Genomic DNA, 15,600 nt, shown 5'->3' with positions numbered 1-15,600 from the left:
TGGGTAAATCTACTGGTGCATTATTTGTCTAGCTGAATGTCAAAACATGTACTCTAAATGAAGATATCATGAAATGATACCGGAAATGAAGAGAGTTCCCCGAACACATGTTTTGCTCTCAGTGAGGCTTGATCATCTAATTAGGGCAGATGGTGCACATTCAGTCGGACCTTCAGGTTCTTTCAGAAGATTTAATTTCCTGACACAGTTTATATTACAAAGCACATCTAAGCTGCACTACATACAAACTCTGCACAGTGTTGACTGCCAATGACTGCAAAAAGGTTAACTATCACATATTTGAACTTTAATACACAGTAATAATGTCACATGAGATGAAAATGTCCTCACACTATTAAACAGACAGACCTCTCTGTACTTGCCTCAATGTTTTGGTCAATCTGAGCTTCTGTCTGGGATCTGGTTGTGACATTATGATTCATTTCAGACGATAAAAAAAACGATACCTCATGAAAATTTTATTTCTGAGCCTTGAGGGTGTTTAAGCATTTTCTCTCTTTATGGAAATGATGTGTATTATGTGTCAGTGTGTGCTTCTGTGTGACTGAGAGGAAAAGTGTAACGTGGCCATCTAGTGGTAAAACTCAATTAGAGAGGATCATCTTTATCTGCAGTACTGGAGGATTTGTTGGATGAGAGAGAAAAAAAAAAACACTTTTATTGCATTGCTCTATTGGTGAACAGTGTAAGTGAGGAAAGCAGGAAATTATTCACAAGAGAGTCTAGAGAAACAGTAGCTGAATGACATAATTATGGGGGAAAATGTATCCATCATCAAATTCTGCCTTTTCCATCTAAGAATTTGAACCTGTTAATAGATAAACACCCACATCTTCCTCTCACTGCATAAGCTGAACATCAATGGTCATCTTATTCTAACGATGCACCGCTTTTTTTAGTTTCCAGACACTAGTACACAAAAGGACAAATGAAATAAACCAGCAAAGCCCAATAAAGTCAAACTGTCAATGTTCCTGCAGCATGAACTCACAGTAAAAATAGAACAACCTTAGCTCTCAGTCCAAAGCCCAGAATAAATATGAAATAAAAGATTTATCGCGTCTGGCGGTGAAAACAGAGCTCTGCAGAAAACCGTCAGGTCAGTGCAACTGAAATGTTTCAGCTAAACCCTGCAGCAGTCAGGCTCAGTCCAGGATCGAGATCTACCAGGGAACAATGATCAACACTGAGGGAGAAACCTGGCAGGTGTCCACTGACTGCTCAGACTGATGCTTTGAAGACATTTTCAATGAAGTTGTGCAAAACCCCCTGGATGCTGCAAACAGGCACAAACCATCTTATAGTCATACAGTATGAAGCGACTGTCAGCCTCATCAGCTCCTCTTAATCTCTCTCAAACACACACACACACACACACACACACTCTCTCTCTCTCTCTTTCCTCCAACCCTTGTGATAAATCAGCATCAGAACTGCAAACTCACATATGGAAGCTGTGCTCTCCGACGATGGCCCAGCCCACAGCACGGCATGAAGGGGACCAGGGCGTCTCACAGACTCCCTGTCAGGCAGCGGCATCCGCTCAGCCTCGGTCCATGTCCGCACACTTGGCCCACAGGGGCGCGGACCACCAAAAAGACGCAGAGGAGACGAGGAGGAGAAAGGAGATCCTTGATGGAGGAGTGAGCAGAGGGAGCAGAGGACTGACGTGTCCTACACCAGCCCCCCTACTTCAGTCCACCCACCCCCCTGAATCCCCCCCTTGACTCAGAAACTCTCAGGATTCAGAAAGTCAGATTCTGATACCCCCCCTCCTCCTCCTCATCTTCTACCCGTCTTCACACTGTTGCAGCAGAGTGTCCACGAGCTGACAGCGAGGTGAACGTCTGAACTGGCTATCTTTTACCCCACCCCGAAATTGGCTCCGGCAGATCCTCTGGGCTGCCAAATCCTCTGCAGTGCTGCTGTGCTGTGGCAAAGAGGTACAGTTGCAGGCTGGTACACTGGTTCAGCTGCTGGTGGATTTAGACACACTCATCATCACACACAAGTTCCTTCTCAGCATGGGGAGGAGGTGGAGTTCTGAGTGTCCTTTACTGACCGCTGTCCCTTGCTGCCTAATGGAGGGCGCCGCCTCTTTACTCTCCGCCTCTTCTCTCTCCCCTTTCATCTAAGTGTGCTTTAAAAGCTTAACACACACACACACTTTCACACGTTTTCTTCATGACTTTGTGTCTCCCCCCTTTTTTTTTTCCTCTGCTTTTATTGCTCTTTTCCTTCATTTCATCCTTTGTGTTGTGATTCAGTCCTCATTTGCATTGCATTAACCTTCATACTTTCTCTCTGTGTGAGTGGTTAGGACAGAGGCTGAGACAGCTACTGGTTGCTGGAGAGACTGCACTGTGCTTTCACGTTACAGAGAGAGCGTGTGTCTCGTGCAGAGAGCAGAGCAGCAGCACAACTATCCCTGTGGTGCAGAGGGAAGTCGCTCGCACAGTTCGGTCATGCCTGAGAGTGAACGCAGAGCTGGTGTTATTGTTTCTCCCCCCCCCCCCACTCTTCTCGCCTCACACCTCCTCTGTTCTGTTTTGTCCTTCCTGCTGCGTTCGTGTGATTGAGTCCAGACTGACATGCATCCTCACCGCTGCGTCTTAACTGCTGTGTCAGCCAGAAATGCACGTATTCTCTCTGTGTCTCAGTGTTCAGTGAATGACACACATGTGGGGAGGAGTCGTGGAGGTAATATTCATACACACAGCACGACTGTTCTTGGATGTCATCTGGCAACAAGGGCAACGAGTACACAGCACTGATTGGACTGAATTTCAATGATTTAACAATGCCCTTCGGCTTTCAAATTGCTTTTCTGCAACACTTCCAATTTATTCATCAGTGTGCAGGAAAACACTTTGTATTGCTGCATGCAAAAAAGTGACTGATGTGGGAATATTAAGATTACAGATTGCTTATTTAATGAATGTTAAAACTTTCCTAGAAGCCACAGGGTTTTATGATCAACACAATCAGTTCAGTTGCTTCCAACATAAAGCTTAATCTAATCAAACTCATTAGCATTTGCATAATTTGACTGAATGGTACAATTTGGTAAAATAGTTGGTCATAATTATGTGTGTTTGGATTTGTAGATTTGGCATAAGTATGATGACTTATTGATTAGTCGTTCAACAGAAAATTAACTATTTTTATTATAGATTAATCGTCTCAGTCATTTTTCAAGCATTTTCCAGCTCCAAAAACGTGATGATTTGCTGTTTTTGTTTGTCATATATGACAGTATATGACAGACAGTTGCCAGATTAATCAATAATGAAAATAATTGTTAGTTTCAGACCTAGTTTTAACCATGAGGATGTTAGCGGATTAAATAAAACTTGAGGGATGATGAAGTGCCCTTCAAACTGGTATTTATGATGTTACTGACTGCATTAAGATGGCATGTTAATAATGCAGCATTAAATTATACTTGATCTTCATACAGTGTACAAGCACTTAGCTGTGGTCTTTTTCCTCAGTGTCACCCTCCTTTAATGCAGCCTAATGAAATGTACACTTTACTTTCATAGGTAACACTTCATCTTAAGGATCCGCAAATTTTATGGTAACTAGGTGATAATTAGTAAGTAACTTCTCGGAAATTTCTTTGAAATTACCCCAAAATTAAACTCGAATTTGATGGTAATTAGGTGATAATTAGCAAGTAACTTCTTAGAAGTTTCTTTGGAATTAGCCCAAATTATCCCAACAATTACCTTGAATTTCATGGCAAGTAAGTAAGTTGTTGCAGCTTAATTTCCCAGTAATTTCTGCCTAACTCCTGGTGATCATGCCAGCTTAACTTCCCACTAGTTTCTGCCAACTACTTATATATTTCTACTGAACAGGCCCCTAAATTGAAGTGATACATGTTGCTTTTGATACATTCTTCAACAATCTGTGATAAGAACAAAACTAATACAGAAGTAGCAGTTTAGGCAGAAACTAGTTGGAAATTACTTGCTAATTATCACCTACTTCCATGAAATTACCATGAAATTTGTGGACCCCTAAAATGAAGTGTGACCCCTTCATATTATGCAGAGTTGACGCTGATGCTGAAGGATATGAAACATGTTTGTTTCATGGAAAAGTGCAGCTTGTCTCCATTTGTCAGTGCTGTTCCTCTGTCCGAGTCGCCACACAGTGACAATAACAACATGATTTCTGCTGTGATACACATCTGTGTCAAGACAAAGACAAACTTCTGGCTGGCTCCTTTTAGGAACTGTTTCCACATTAGTAAAATGGGCCCAGAGTCAAATTAGTGTTTTACCAAGTCTTTTATCTCAGCAATATACAAATCATTTGACATTCCTTTGGTAAACATGTAATCTGTCAAAACTTTTTTGTTTTAATTCTTTGAATGTTCACATGTGAGTTTTAGATCTTAAATAAGATACAAGGCAATACAGTCAATTTAAGTTAGAAATCGCTTTTGCTACTTAGGTTTTGAACCTTAATATATTTTGTAAATGACAGTTTAAGTAGATTTAATACTGGATATTTCAATACGGAAGGTTCATTTTACCGTATACTGCTTTACAGGCTGTTTCCACATAATATATCCCAAACCTTATTTTGTCATTGTCATCTCAGCTCTTTAAAACACTCCCACCATCACACAATGCTCCCGTATTCAGTACAAGGTCTATGGGTCATGGTGTTGTTTTGGTAAATATAACTGAGCATTTCTGGTCACAAGTGATCCCGAGCAGATGGTTGTTGTAAAGCTTTGTGCTCATCAGTGATAGTATCAGTATCTATATATCTCCTGCTCAGGGCTGACAGACACCCAGCCCAACATAAACCTGGCACCATCTTTCATCAGCGTTGAAGCTCCTTAGTCTGCTGCCAATATTTCAGCGGGTGACATGTGTCTGGCGTGATGGAGAGGCATCATTATAAACAGAGAGCTGTGCACCTTATAGTGACAGAGGAATCCTATCTATCAGTTAATCTGTCAGAGGCCGTCCCTCTTTGAGAAGTAATAATCACTCAGCTGCTGCTGACGCCATGAAAAAACGCTGCAGGGAGACATGTCGACACACAAATACTGCCTGTTTCGTTTAATTTCATTATGCTCCAAGCTACACCTGAGGTCGGTTACTCAAAAAACTACATCTCTTCATGCCATCATATGTGTTAGCGTGTGTATCAATATACGCTGGCAGATAGAAACCTGCTGTGATGTAACAGTGAAAGACGCATCTATTCTCTTCCTTGGTCTCCGTAACTACCCGTAAGACAACCTCAATCAATCACAGAGGCTGCAGACACCGAAACACACGAGCAGGCTTTCATGGCAGGAGAAGAAGCTAATTAAATTCATACATTTTAGGATTAAAATAAAAAATAGAATTAAATGTGAGTCACTTTTCCAGTACACAGTTTGTGAAAGGAGCTGTAACAATTAGTTGATTAATTGGTTAGTCAATCAACAGAAGATTAAATGGCAACTATTCTGATTATTCTAAGTCATTTTTAAAGCAAAAACGCCAAACATTACCTTGTCCTAATGAGGATTTTCTGCTTTTCTTTGTCTTATGTGATAATAAACTGACTATATTTGAGTTTTGGATTGTTGGTCACACAAAACAAACTACTTGAAGACATCACCTTGGACTTCAGGAAATTGTCTGACAATGACGATTCCGCTTTACAATGTTCTCCATTTTCTGACATTTTATAGATCTAATGATTAATGGATTGATAAAAAAAAAACATATCAGATGACATTGCAGAATAATCGGTGCCCTATTTATAAACAAAACAACTGAAGAAAAAGATAAAACATCCAGCATCACTTTAATGTGTCATTGCATGTCTTACAGACTCCAATCACTACAAAAAATATGAGTAATAGTCATTAATAATTAACAAAGTCTGAATGGTCAGCAGCACTTTTCTCTAAATATATGGTTTTAAAAAAGGACAACAGCAACATCAATATGCTGCATCCATCCTCATAATTTAATACAATATCTGATACACTGTATAATTTAATCATGGATTTTATTAAAATGGAAGAGTCTGATTACTCCAAACAGTAGCAGAAGGCACTGACCTTGTCCACTAGGGGGGTAGTGCATCAACATAGTGCCAAATTAATCTAGCCTTCGCTATAACACAGCAGGGTTGGCTGAGTGTGGAGGCCGTTCTTTCAAAAAGAGAGATGGATTCAAGTCACTGTGAAAGCAAGAAATGCTCTGCTTAAATATCTTTTGGCAAACACCTTTAGTTTTTTTTGTGTGTTTTTATCATGTTTGCTTGTTACATATAAAATGTTTTTAAATGTAAAATATGTTTCAAAAAGAAACTTCCTGGGTGGCTTTAGTGAGCAAAAAAGTTACAGCTCCTTCACCATGATCAGAAGATACATACTTTGCAGTTTTATTTGGCTGCTCTAGTACGGACACTGTAAATTATCACAAAGTTAAACACCTGCATTCATTACTTTTTCCACTAGATGGCAGTCTAGTGCTGCTGTGATGGCTGATAGAGAGCGTGGTGGTTTACAGCCGCTTCTCTTGAGTCTTCATTTTAACATAAGTACAGTATTTAAATCACAGGCATTATTACTGCGGTTTAAGGCCAGAAACTACATGTGGCTCACCAGAAGTATCTACTATTGGGAAACTATGACATATGTTGCTCAAAGTTCAGAAAAAGGTCTGTGGGGTTAATGTTATACTTCACCTCCAAGATTTTTAGTGGCCTGGACACACTGGCAGCTACTCCATACTGCTGCAGTATGTCACTGGTATCTGTTACATAAAAACTCAGGGGTTGCCAGATCTGATAAATATCAGAGCCAATAATGAGGGTCTTTACGTCACACCTCCTCTCCATTAAGTGTAAGAAAAAATAATCTAGAAGAGGATGAAAAATGCCTGCAATCAGGGAGAGAACGAGGCGTTTCCTGTCCTCACCACGCCCTCTCAGGCTGCCTTTCATCACCAAATTAAATTCTCCCGTCTAAAATGTAGAGACGGCGCAGACAGAGAGGGTCCAACTGCAACAATGTGCCACAGAAAAGCTGCTGCAGGAAGAGAAATCAGAGGGTCCCTGTTACATAGAAACAGAGGTGAAAGGGGCAGAAGGAGGCGGGTGACACAGAGGGAAGTGGGAAGCCTGGTGCAACCATTCACATAAGCATAACGAGTGTGGGAAGCAGCAGGAGGTTAATTATGACATAATGCTCTGTGAGTTATGTAAATCACAGTTTGAAGTACTGTACGTCAGATCCTCATTTTCACTAGAACTTGTTTCCAGTGCAAGTCTCATTCAATTCATCCTCTGCTGAGTCCTTTTTTTAGCAGGTACTTTTATACTGAATCCATCCAGTTAATTTATTACCAGCTGGTTCCTGTTCCACTGTTGTTTTTTTGGTTTTGCTTGCTTCAAAAATAACTTAGGCCTTCAAATTGAAGGGCCAGAAAAGCAGCTGCCAAACACTGAGACCATGTTACTTCAAGTGTATGCTTTAGAGCTGCAAGGATTAGTCAATTAATTGATTAGCCGATCAAAACAAAATGAATCTGCAACTATTTTGATAATCAAATAATCATTTTGAGTCAGTTTTTAAGAAAATTATTTGATTCCAGCTTCTCAAACGTGAATCCTTTCTGGTTTCTTCTATGATAGTAAACTGAATATTTTTGGGACATTGTAAAAACTAAACGACTAATTGATTAATCAAAATCAGATTAAATGATAATGAAAGTAATTGTTAGCTGCAGCCCTAGTTTGCTGTCAATTAAAGAGGTGATTTCAAGATTGAAAGGCCCCTTCGACCTGGCACATATGACTACCTTTCAGATCTGATGCAGTATTTCCAAAAGAGCGAGACGGCAGCCTGACGTCTCCAGGGGAAGGACGTCAGACTATTTCTCAGCCTTAAACCTGCATTAACTGTTTTTTTGACCACTTAGTGGCAGCAGAAACAAGCTGTCAATACAACACAACTCTTACATACTACCACCTTTTAAGTTGATACGGCGGACTTGTTCGCATTCAGTTACCTATTTACACATCAAGCAGACACGGAGCAACATTGGCATTAATTTAGGGTCGTGGCCTCCTGGTAAATGCAAGTCCAGTATTCTCTCTCCTTGGTCTCCACCAACTCCTGAGGGCGGTGAGAGTGAGCCAAAACAGTAAAGTTGCAGGCCAGGAAACCAAAACAATGATCTGAAACACACTAAAGCACTTGTAGAGCTGAGGAGAACTCCAGAGTCGACTGACAGCTGCTGTATTTGAAGGGTTCATTATTACCAGTGACCTTTTGCACATCACACACAGTCATTTGATTCATTATTATAAAAATACTGATTATAGCTGCTTTAAATTCATAATTCTCTTTATGCATTACTTGCTAATTACAGAGCAGATTTCAAAGTTTTTTGCATCTTCAAGACTTTCTAGAAATAATATTTGAAACTACGTGCCGAATCATTTTCTACGTGAGCCAGAGAGGCAGCCTGACATCCTCAGGGAGCCTGTCAGACTGTTTCTCAGCCTTGAATTAAAAAAAGGATGTTCTTCATTAGATATACTACTGTACTACATTTTGAAACAGCCTGACAGAAGAAATGAAGCTTACAAATTCACCACTGAGGACAAACTTTTGTAGACTTGCCTTCCTCTCATGTTTAATCTCTTTGTTTCACGCTCTCTGCAAAGCACTTTGTTAACTCTTTTTTTAGAGAAGTCCTATATAAAGAAAGTTTATTATTATTCAGGGTCATGGGGGGCTGGATCGTTTCCCAGGATGCATTAGGCTGGAGACAGCCACTCTAAACACATTGCCTGCCTGTACAGACAATCACTCATATTTACACCTACAGTATGGTCAATGTTTGAGTTTCCAATAGGACCAGAAAATGGAGCGCTCAAGGCTAACAGTTGTGCACACTACAAGATGATTATATTGTCTTTTGACAACATAATAGATTTCAAGGAATAGTTCAACATTGTGGGTAATACGCTTCTTGACTTTCTTGCCAACGGTTAAGATTACAAGAATGATACCATTCTCATGTCAGTGCCATAAATATGAAGTTACAGCTAGCAGCCCGTTAGCTTAGCTTAGCAAAAAAACTGGGAACAGCTAGTCTGGCTCTGTTCAAAGGTCCATCCAAAATCAGTCCTTAAGCACTTCTAAAACTCACTGATTAAAACAATATACCCAGTAATCTTTTCAAAAACTTAAGTGTAAAGATGACAATTCATTATTTTATGAACAGATTATGTGCTACACCATTTCCTGGTCGGAAGTGGGAACAACTTGCCTGGAGACTGCTCCCAACCAAGAAATAGTGATAATTAAGTCAGTAAATTTTAAATTTGACTAAATATGAAGCTACAGTTAGCTTAGCTTAGCATTGACTGGAAACAAGACAGCTGTCCGAAACACAACCTAGCATTTTTACATTTTGTTTTTCGTACAGCGAGATATAAACGTGTTATTTACTGAGCTTTAGAGGTGCTGGTAAACTGATTTTGTTTCCTTTGGACAGACAATGGTATCAATCTTCTAATCTAACTCTCAGCAAGAAAGCAAATAAGCATTTCCTAAACTGTCAAAACTATTCCTCTAACTAAGCATGAGATAATAGTTGATTAGATCAGCTTTCATCAGTTTGATGCTGAAACATCTGTTTTTCTTCCTCATGTGAATTGGGTTAAATGTCTGGACTGTAAAATACTCTTCGATGACGTAGAGCATGATTGTTATCTCTGTTTATACTATTTATTAGCATTTGCAACCACCCAGCTTGTTCACGAACCGAGGGACACTGCACCACAAATCACAAAAAAAGATTTCCCATCAGTGAGACCATTTCTTTGCTTATACTGCAGAACTACACCACCTCCACATAAATAAAAATAAACAGCCATCCACCTGACGATGTTGAAAGTTTTCAAACAAATCTTTATCAGTTCTGCCCTTCGTCCTTCTCAATGGAGCACTGAGCTCCAGTTCAACACTGACCTCGCTACTCCCACGGCTGAGCAGTCTGGTCTGGCCTGGACCTCCACCCTTCCCAGCCTCCTCCATACTCCCCCCAGGGCATCAGGCCACGACTACAGGGAACGTCTCTCATCCTTTCTCTCTCAACCTACTCTCTCTGCTCTCTGCCCTCTGTTTGTAACAGCATGAGTAATTCTGTCTTTCAGGAATGTTTGTATGCAGTTACTGGAAGATCTTGTTTATGACACTCAAAGCTGCGGTAGTTCAATCACACACCGACCCTGGCGAGCCTGAGATGTTCGTAAGATGCATACAGGAATGCCAGGCACAAACCCAACAGGTCAGACAGGAGGGAGAGCAAAAGAAAATATACAAAGGGTCATTTCAAAGTCTGAAAACCAGTCGTGTAAACATTCTTTTTTAAAAAAAAAAACACCAACCCTGACCGTTGACGGTGAGGAGAGAAATGATAAAACAAAGAGAACAAGATTAAAACCAAATGACAGATTGATGAATCAGCACGGAGAGGTTCGTTTCATACTTTCCCGCGGTGGTGTTAGTTCAGCGAATTTAAATACTACACCCTCATTCTTCTGTGAAAAGTGAAAATAATCACATGCCGTATGATTGAGCACGAGCGAGAGGGAAATAAGGTCAGGTTAAAACTGCTGTTATGTTAATACATTTGAAAAACAGTATTTACATTATTATCCAAACAGAGGAGGAGTTACTGGAAGGTTTGCTATTTCTGGGGCCCTCTTGCGGCAAACATCTAAAAGAGGATATTTCTGCTCGGCATGCGAGGGCCTCGCTGACCCCGAAACACATCACTCCTCCACCCTCCCCACATCACTCTCTCTCTTCATCCCCCTACTGTCTCTTACGTTAATGGCCTCTCGTTTTCTCTAGGATGTGGTGTTACGTTGCAGACAGACGCTCTCTCTCAGCCTAATTGAGTTTATCTGTGATGACTCAGACTAAAGGGAAACTCCTCAGTTGGGGACAGGACTGTGGGAAATGGACACGAGCTCCCAAGGGTGGCAGTAAAATAAGGCAATTTCTCACTAAACGGCTCGTGTTGAGCTGTACCGATGAGAGCAGCTCATTCAGAAGTTCTGCACGGCCTTGAGACGAAGCAGACTCCAGTGTTAGGAGGTGGCGTTTTGCTCTCCTGCTGCCGTGCCAAAGTCGAGGCGATCTGTGCCTCCCTCCAAAAAAGGCAGAAACATTTAGGCAGGGGCGCGCATCCTTAACCCGGCCCATCCTGTCCCATGCAGGTCTGCTCAACAAAGACCAGACACGTCGAGTGTGTACCTCGCAGCGTCTGCTTTATAACAGGCCACTGTGTCGCTGCTCTCAAGCGCCGAGGACGCAGCTTAGAGAAGAGCGCAGTGGTTAACATAGTGTACCCAGCAGTGTTTACAGACGGCTCTCACTGCAATGCACATCTCATCTCTGATGGATGATGATCATTGAAGCTGGGCTCTTATGTCCGTTTGCATTTTCTGTCAGGGTTAAGACGCACACACACACACACAGGCGCACACACAAGTGTTGCATTCCTGAATGAAGCAACTGCAGCCAGGAAATGTGACTCTTCTTCATGAGATTCTGTTGCAAAACGTAATCAGTTCTTCCTCAGAACATTGCCTTTATTGTGGTCCACAGATTGTGGCGGTGTCTAGAAACATGACATAACACAAACAACACTCTGCTTCTCATAATAAAATGCCTTATGTTTTTTACACAGAAGAGTTAAATTACTTCATGAGAAATTCTTAATATTACATCTACTCCTTCTTCCTGTCTCTGCTTCCACTTAACACTAGTCACATACACGTCTTAAACTTTCTCTCCAGCAGATGATTGTAAAAAAAAAAAAAAGCCTCAATGTGCCAAACTGCACATATATCATTCTGCAAAGTGGAGCCCAAACATATAAGTGATACAAGCAAAACATATTTTTGAGTGAACGGGGACTTTGTAAGCAGGGAACTTTGTGTTGTAAACGAACTGTCATCCTTACCTGGCGGACAAGGCTGTTGGTTGTGGTGTCAGAGGAGGTGCTGCCATCTGAACCTTTAAATCGACCTTTTCTTCGTGCTCCTTTCCCTTGAGACTTCAAAAAAAAAAAAAAAAAAGAGTGAAATGGTTAAAGGATAAGTTCACATACTCTAATACAATACTCACACATCCATATGTACACTGTCACTGTAAATGTTCCATTTTATCTCATGGTCTTCTCATTCATGAGAAGACCATGAGATAAATTCATTAGTCATTTCTAGTTGACATTGTAGGTGTATGTGATGTGCTACTGTGTGTAGCTTTGTATTTCGTATTATGTGTCCTGTGTGTTTTTTGCTTTGTACTGTTTGTTGCTGTGCTGTTATATGTTTTAACTGTGACCTGCCAAAGGGACTGCAGATGAGCTGCTATGAGCTAACTATACGCTAACTCTGGTACAGTACATCAAATGGTAACATTCATGTTTAACACTGTACAGGGTGCCAATAAATAAATAAGACAAATGTCTATACTAGCTACTCAATAGATCCCCTCCTGACACGATTCCAATATACAGTATATGACGTATAAAGTGGGTATTTTCTAACTACGACTGCAATGAAACAATTATTTTCATTATTCGTTACTCTGTTGATTGTTTTCTTGATTAATTCGGTTAATTGGTTGGTCTGGGAAATGAAAGACCATAGTGAAAATTGTCTGTCACACCTTTTACTAAGGTGACTTTCAAATGTCTTGTTTTATTCAAGCAGCAAATCCTCACATTGAAGAAGCTGCAACTAGAGAATATTTAGAGTTTTTGCTTGAAAAATTTCTATAAACAAATAAAAAATGACCACAGTAGTTGCTGATTTGTCTTCTGGTGAATAACTAATTGATTGATTTCAACTCTTCTTCCAACTTCTTCTTAGTACAAACTTCCCTCTTTGTGTTTCCCTGATGAGTTATGGTTGAGGAAGTATGTGAGTATTGTTTTAAGACAGACTTGAAAAACATGTGAACCCATCCATTAAGTGTAGACTTGGAGCCTTGCTGTTAGTTCAATTAGTTAAGTATAGCTCTCTGTGTTTTGTTTGAACTGTAATATTATGACAGGTGTCATGAAAAAGATGGTAATTATGTGGGTGGTCTGTAATATGCAAGCTGATACGATAAGAGGCTGGAAAAGTAATGCACTCGGCTCAAGTGCTCATACAGCGTGCGTTGCCAGTAGCAACGGAAAAACAGAAATTCATTTCGAATCTGCCTTTTATTCCAGCCCGTTCCCCTGAGACATTTTAATCACGCATATAAAAAGAGGAGAGCTATTCTAACTGTTTCTTAGGAGCCGGTGCGGTCATGCAGGACAGTCTGAGCTGCCCAGAGACAGTCTGGAGGAACAGGGAGAGATTTAACCTCAGTAAGCCGAAACATATTAGAAATAGTATAATACATGCTGAACAAATGTAAAATCCAACCTGTCATATTTTACCTGGGGCTTTCTTAACATCCTTTACTGTATTGAGAAGATATTTTCATAGACTAGAACATTGCTGGAAATGGATGCTGTAATAAAGAACAATATTTAAGTTTTTGTGCTTGATTATTTACATTTTATTCTACTTTGTACTTTTACTCAACTACATTTCAAATATTGTAATTTTAACTGCACTAGATTTATCTGACAACTACTGTAGGATATAGTTACTGAAATATGATAAATTGCTATCATTGAAACTACCAAACATTATATTAAACATTTCAAATTAGCTTTATCTCATAGCTAGAACAGTTAAATGCTTCTTACATGTCAATGCATCAAGAGTTGCAATAATCAATCGATTAATCGATCGGCGTGAAAAGTTAATCATCAACTATTTTTATAATCTATTCATCATTCTTAAAGAAAAAATGCTAAACTTCTCTGGTTCCAGCTTCTTAAACGTGAATATTTTCTCATTTCTTTAGTTTTCTGTGATAGTAAACTGAATATATTTGGGGTTGTGGTCTGTTGGTTGAGACAAAACAGACATTTTAAGTTGCATCTTGAGCTTTAGGAAACAATAATCAACATTTTTCACCATTTTCTGACATTTTATAGACCAAACAACAAATCAATTAAGAAATTAATCCACAGATTAATCAATAATGAGAATAATCTTGCAGCCCTGAATGCATCAATAAAATAGTCCAATAATATATCACTCTGAAAGGAGCAAATCTACATGATAAGTACTTTCCTTACTTGATAATTAAAGTACATTTTCTGTACTTTTACTAAAGTAAAGTTATGGATGGAGGACTTTTACTTGTAATAGAGTATTTTTATATCTATATCTATAGTGTCTCAACTACCTAATGAAAATAGACTACTTCTTCCACCACAGGACTAAAACTGGGTTCGCAGTTTTATCTGGAGATGTAAAAAATAAAAAAGTTGTTAATGTTAAAACAATGTGTTTGACAGAAAATAATACTAATAATAAACTTTCTTTATTTATAGAGCACGTTTCACACAGGAGATGTAGCTCAAAGTACTTAACAATAAAAAAAAAAATGCAACACATCGAGACAAAGGTTAATAGAAAGACAATAAAATTAGACAAAAAGACAGTAGATGATAAAATATATAAGTGAAAGTAAAAACAGTGACTAGTAAGAATAATTTAAAAAATGGATAAGAATGACATTATTTAAAAGCCAAATAAAGCCAATAAAACATTTGACACTGCTCCAACCTGACTTGACTCAGCAGAAAGTAACACTGAAAGACGACGCGTATATTTGATGAAGAAATATAGCAAAACTAATTAAGTAATTAACGGAAGTTGACCTTAAGTTGACCCTTGACCACCTGCAATCTTTTATCACGATCACAAGCTGGCGCATATTTTTTTTAATTTAACTGACTTACTTGTAACACCGGGTGCTCCAGCGAGTCCATGTGTTTGTCCAGAGGTGTTGACGCTGTTGTTTTTGGAGTATTATTGAGGACCATTACACCATTTCATAAAAGCGAACACTCAACGAAACCGCTCTGCTCGGACAGATGCCCCAGCTGTGCCCGAGAGAAAAGCTAAAGCGCATTTTTTTTTCTTACTCATTCACCGCTTCATCAGCGAGTTTGAATGCAGACAGAGACGCTGCTGCTCAGCCGGCACCGCCAATCTTCAAGTTTGAGACAGGAGGGTTGAGGAGGAGCCTGTGCGGAAGAGGGCAGTTTTCCTCCAGTTCAGATGATGATGATGTCGATGATGATGATGATGATGATGATGATGATGATGATGAGTTGAATTCTCGGATATTATAGCCTTCAGCATCAAAGAGCCTCCTCATCAGTGCCCTGCTCCTACCCACACTGGCTGAGAGCTGCGCGCCCTCATCTAACGCCAACACATCTGCCTTCTCACAGCACAAGAGGAGAACATGAATAACAGCTTTCAAGCAGAAAATCTGTCTGAAAATAACATATATAGTGTTGGTTTTTTTCAAGGAAGTGATTAACTGCAGCGTTAAGTTGGTTTTTTTTTTGTCTTTTATGGGTTAATGCCATAAAAATCATCATTTATAACCAATGGTGA

The 15,600-nt window shown here is 39.7% G+C and overlaps 1 protein-coding gene across 2 annotated transcripts in view; it reads right to left on the bottom strand.

Moving 5' to 3' along the window:
• cacnb2a (calcium channel, voltage-dependent, beta 2a) overlaps positions 1-15,341 on the bottom strand; it is a 71,658-nt gene extending 56,317 nt beyond the window's left edge. The window contains exons 1-2 of one of the 2 annotated variants that reach the window (XM_044339710.1): positions 14,934-15,341; positions 12,039-12,131 (exon numbers count right to left, since the gene is read on the bottom strand). In XM_044339710.1, the coding sequence (XP_044195645.1) occupies positions 12,039-12,131; positions 14,934-15,017 (177 nt within the window). In that variant the 5' untranslated portion in view covers positions 15,018-15,341. The remainder of the gene's footprint in view (positions 1-12,038; positions 12,132-14,933) is intronic. The other variant, XM_044339708.1, reaches the window with a different exon arrangement.
• Between the last annotated feature and the right edge of the window lie 259 nt (positions 15,342-15,600).

Source organism: Thunnus albacares, chromosome 21 (genome assembly GCF_914725855.1).
Source record: "Thunnus albacares chromosome 21, fThuAlb1.1, whole genome shotgun sequence".
NCBI classification, from domain to species: domain Eukaryota; kingdom Metazoa; phylum Chordata; class Actinopteri; order Scombriformes; family Scombridae; genus Thunnus; species Thunnus albacares.
The sequence above is the reverse complement of the archived record's forward strand: the minus strand, read 5'-3'. Positions and strand labels throughout refer to the sequence as shown.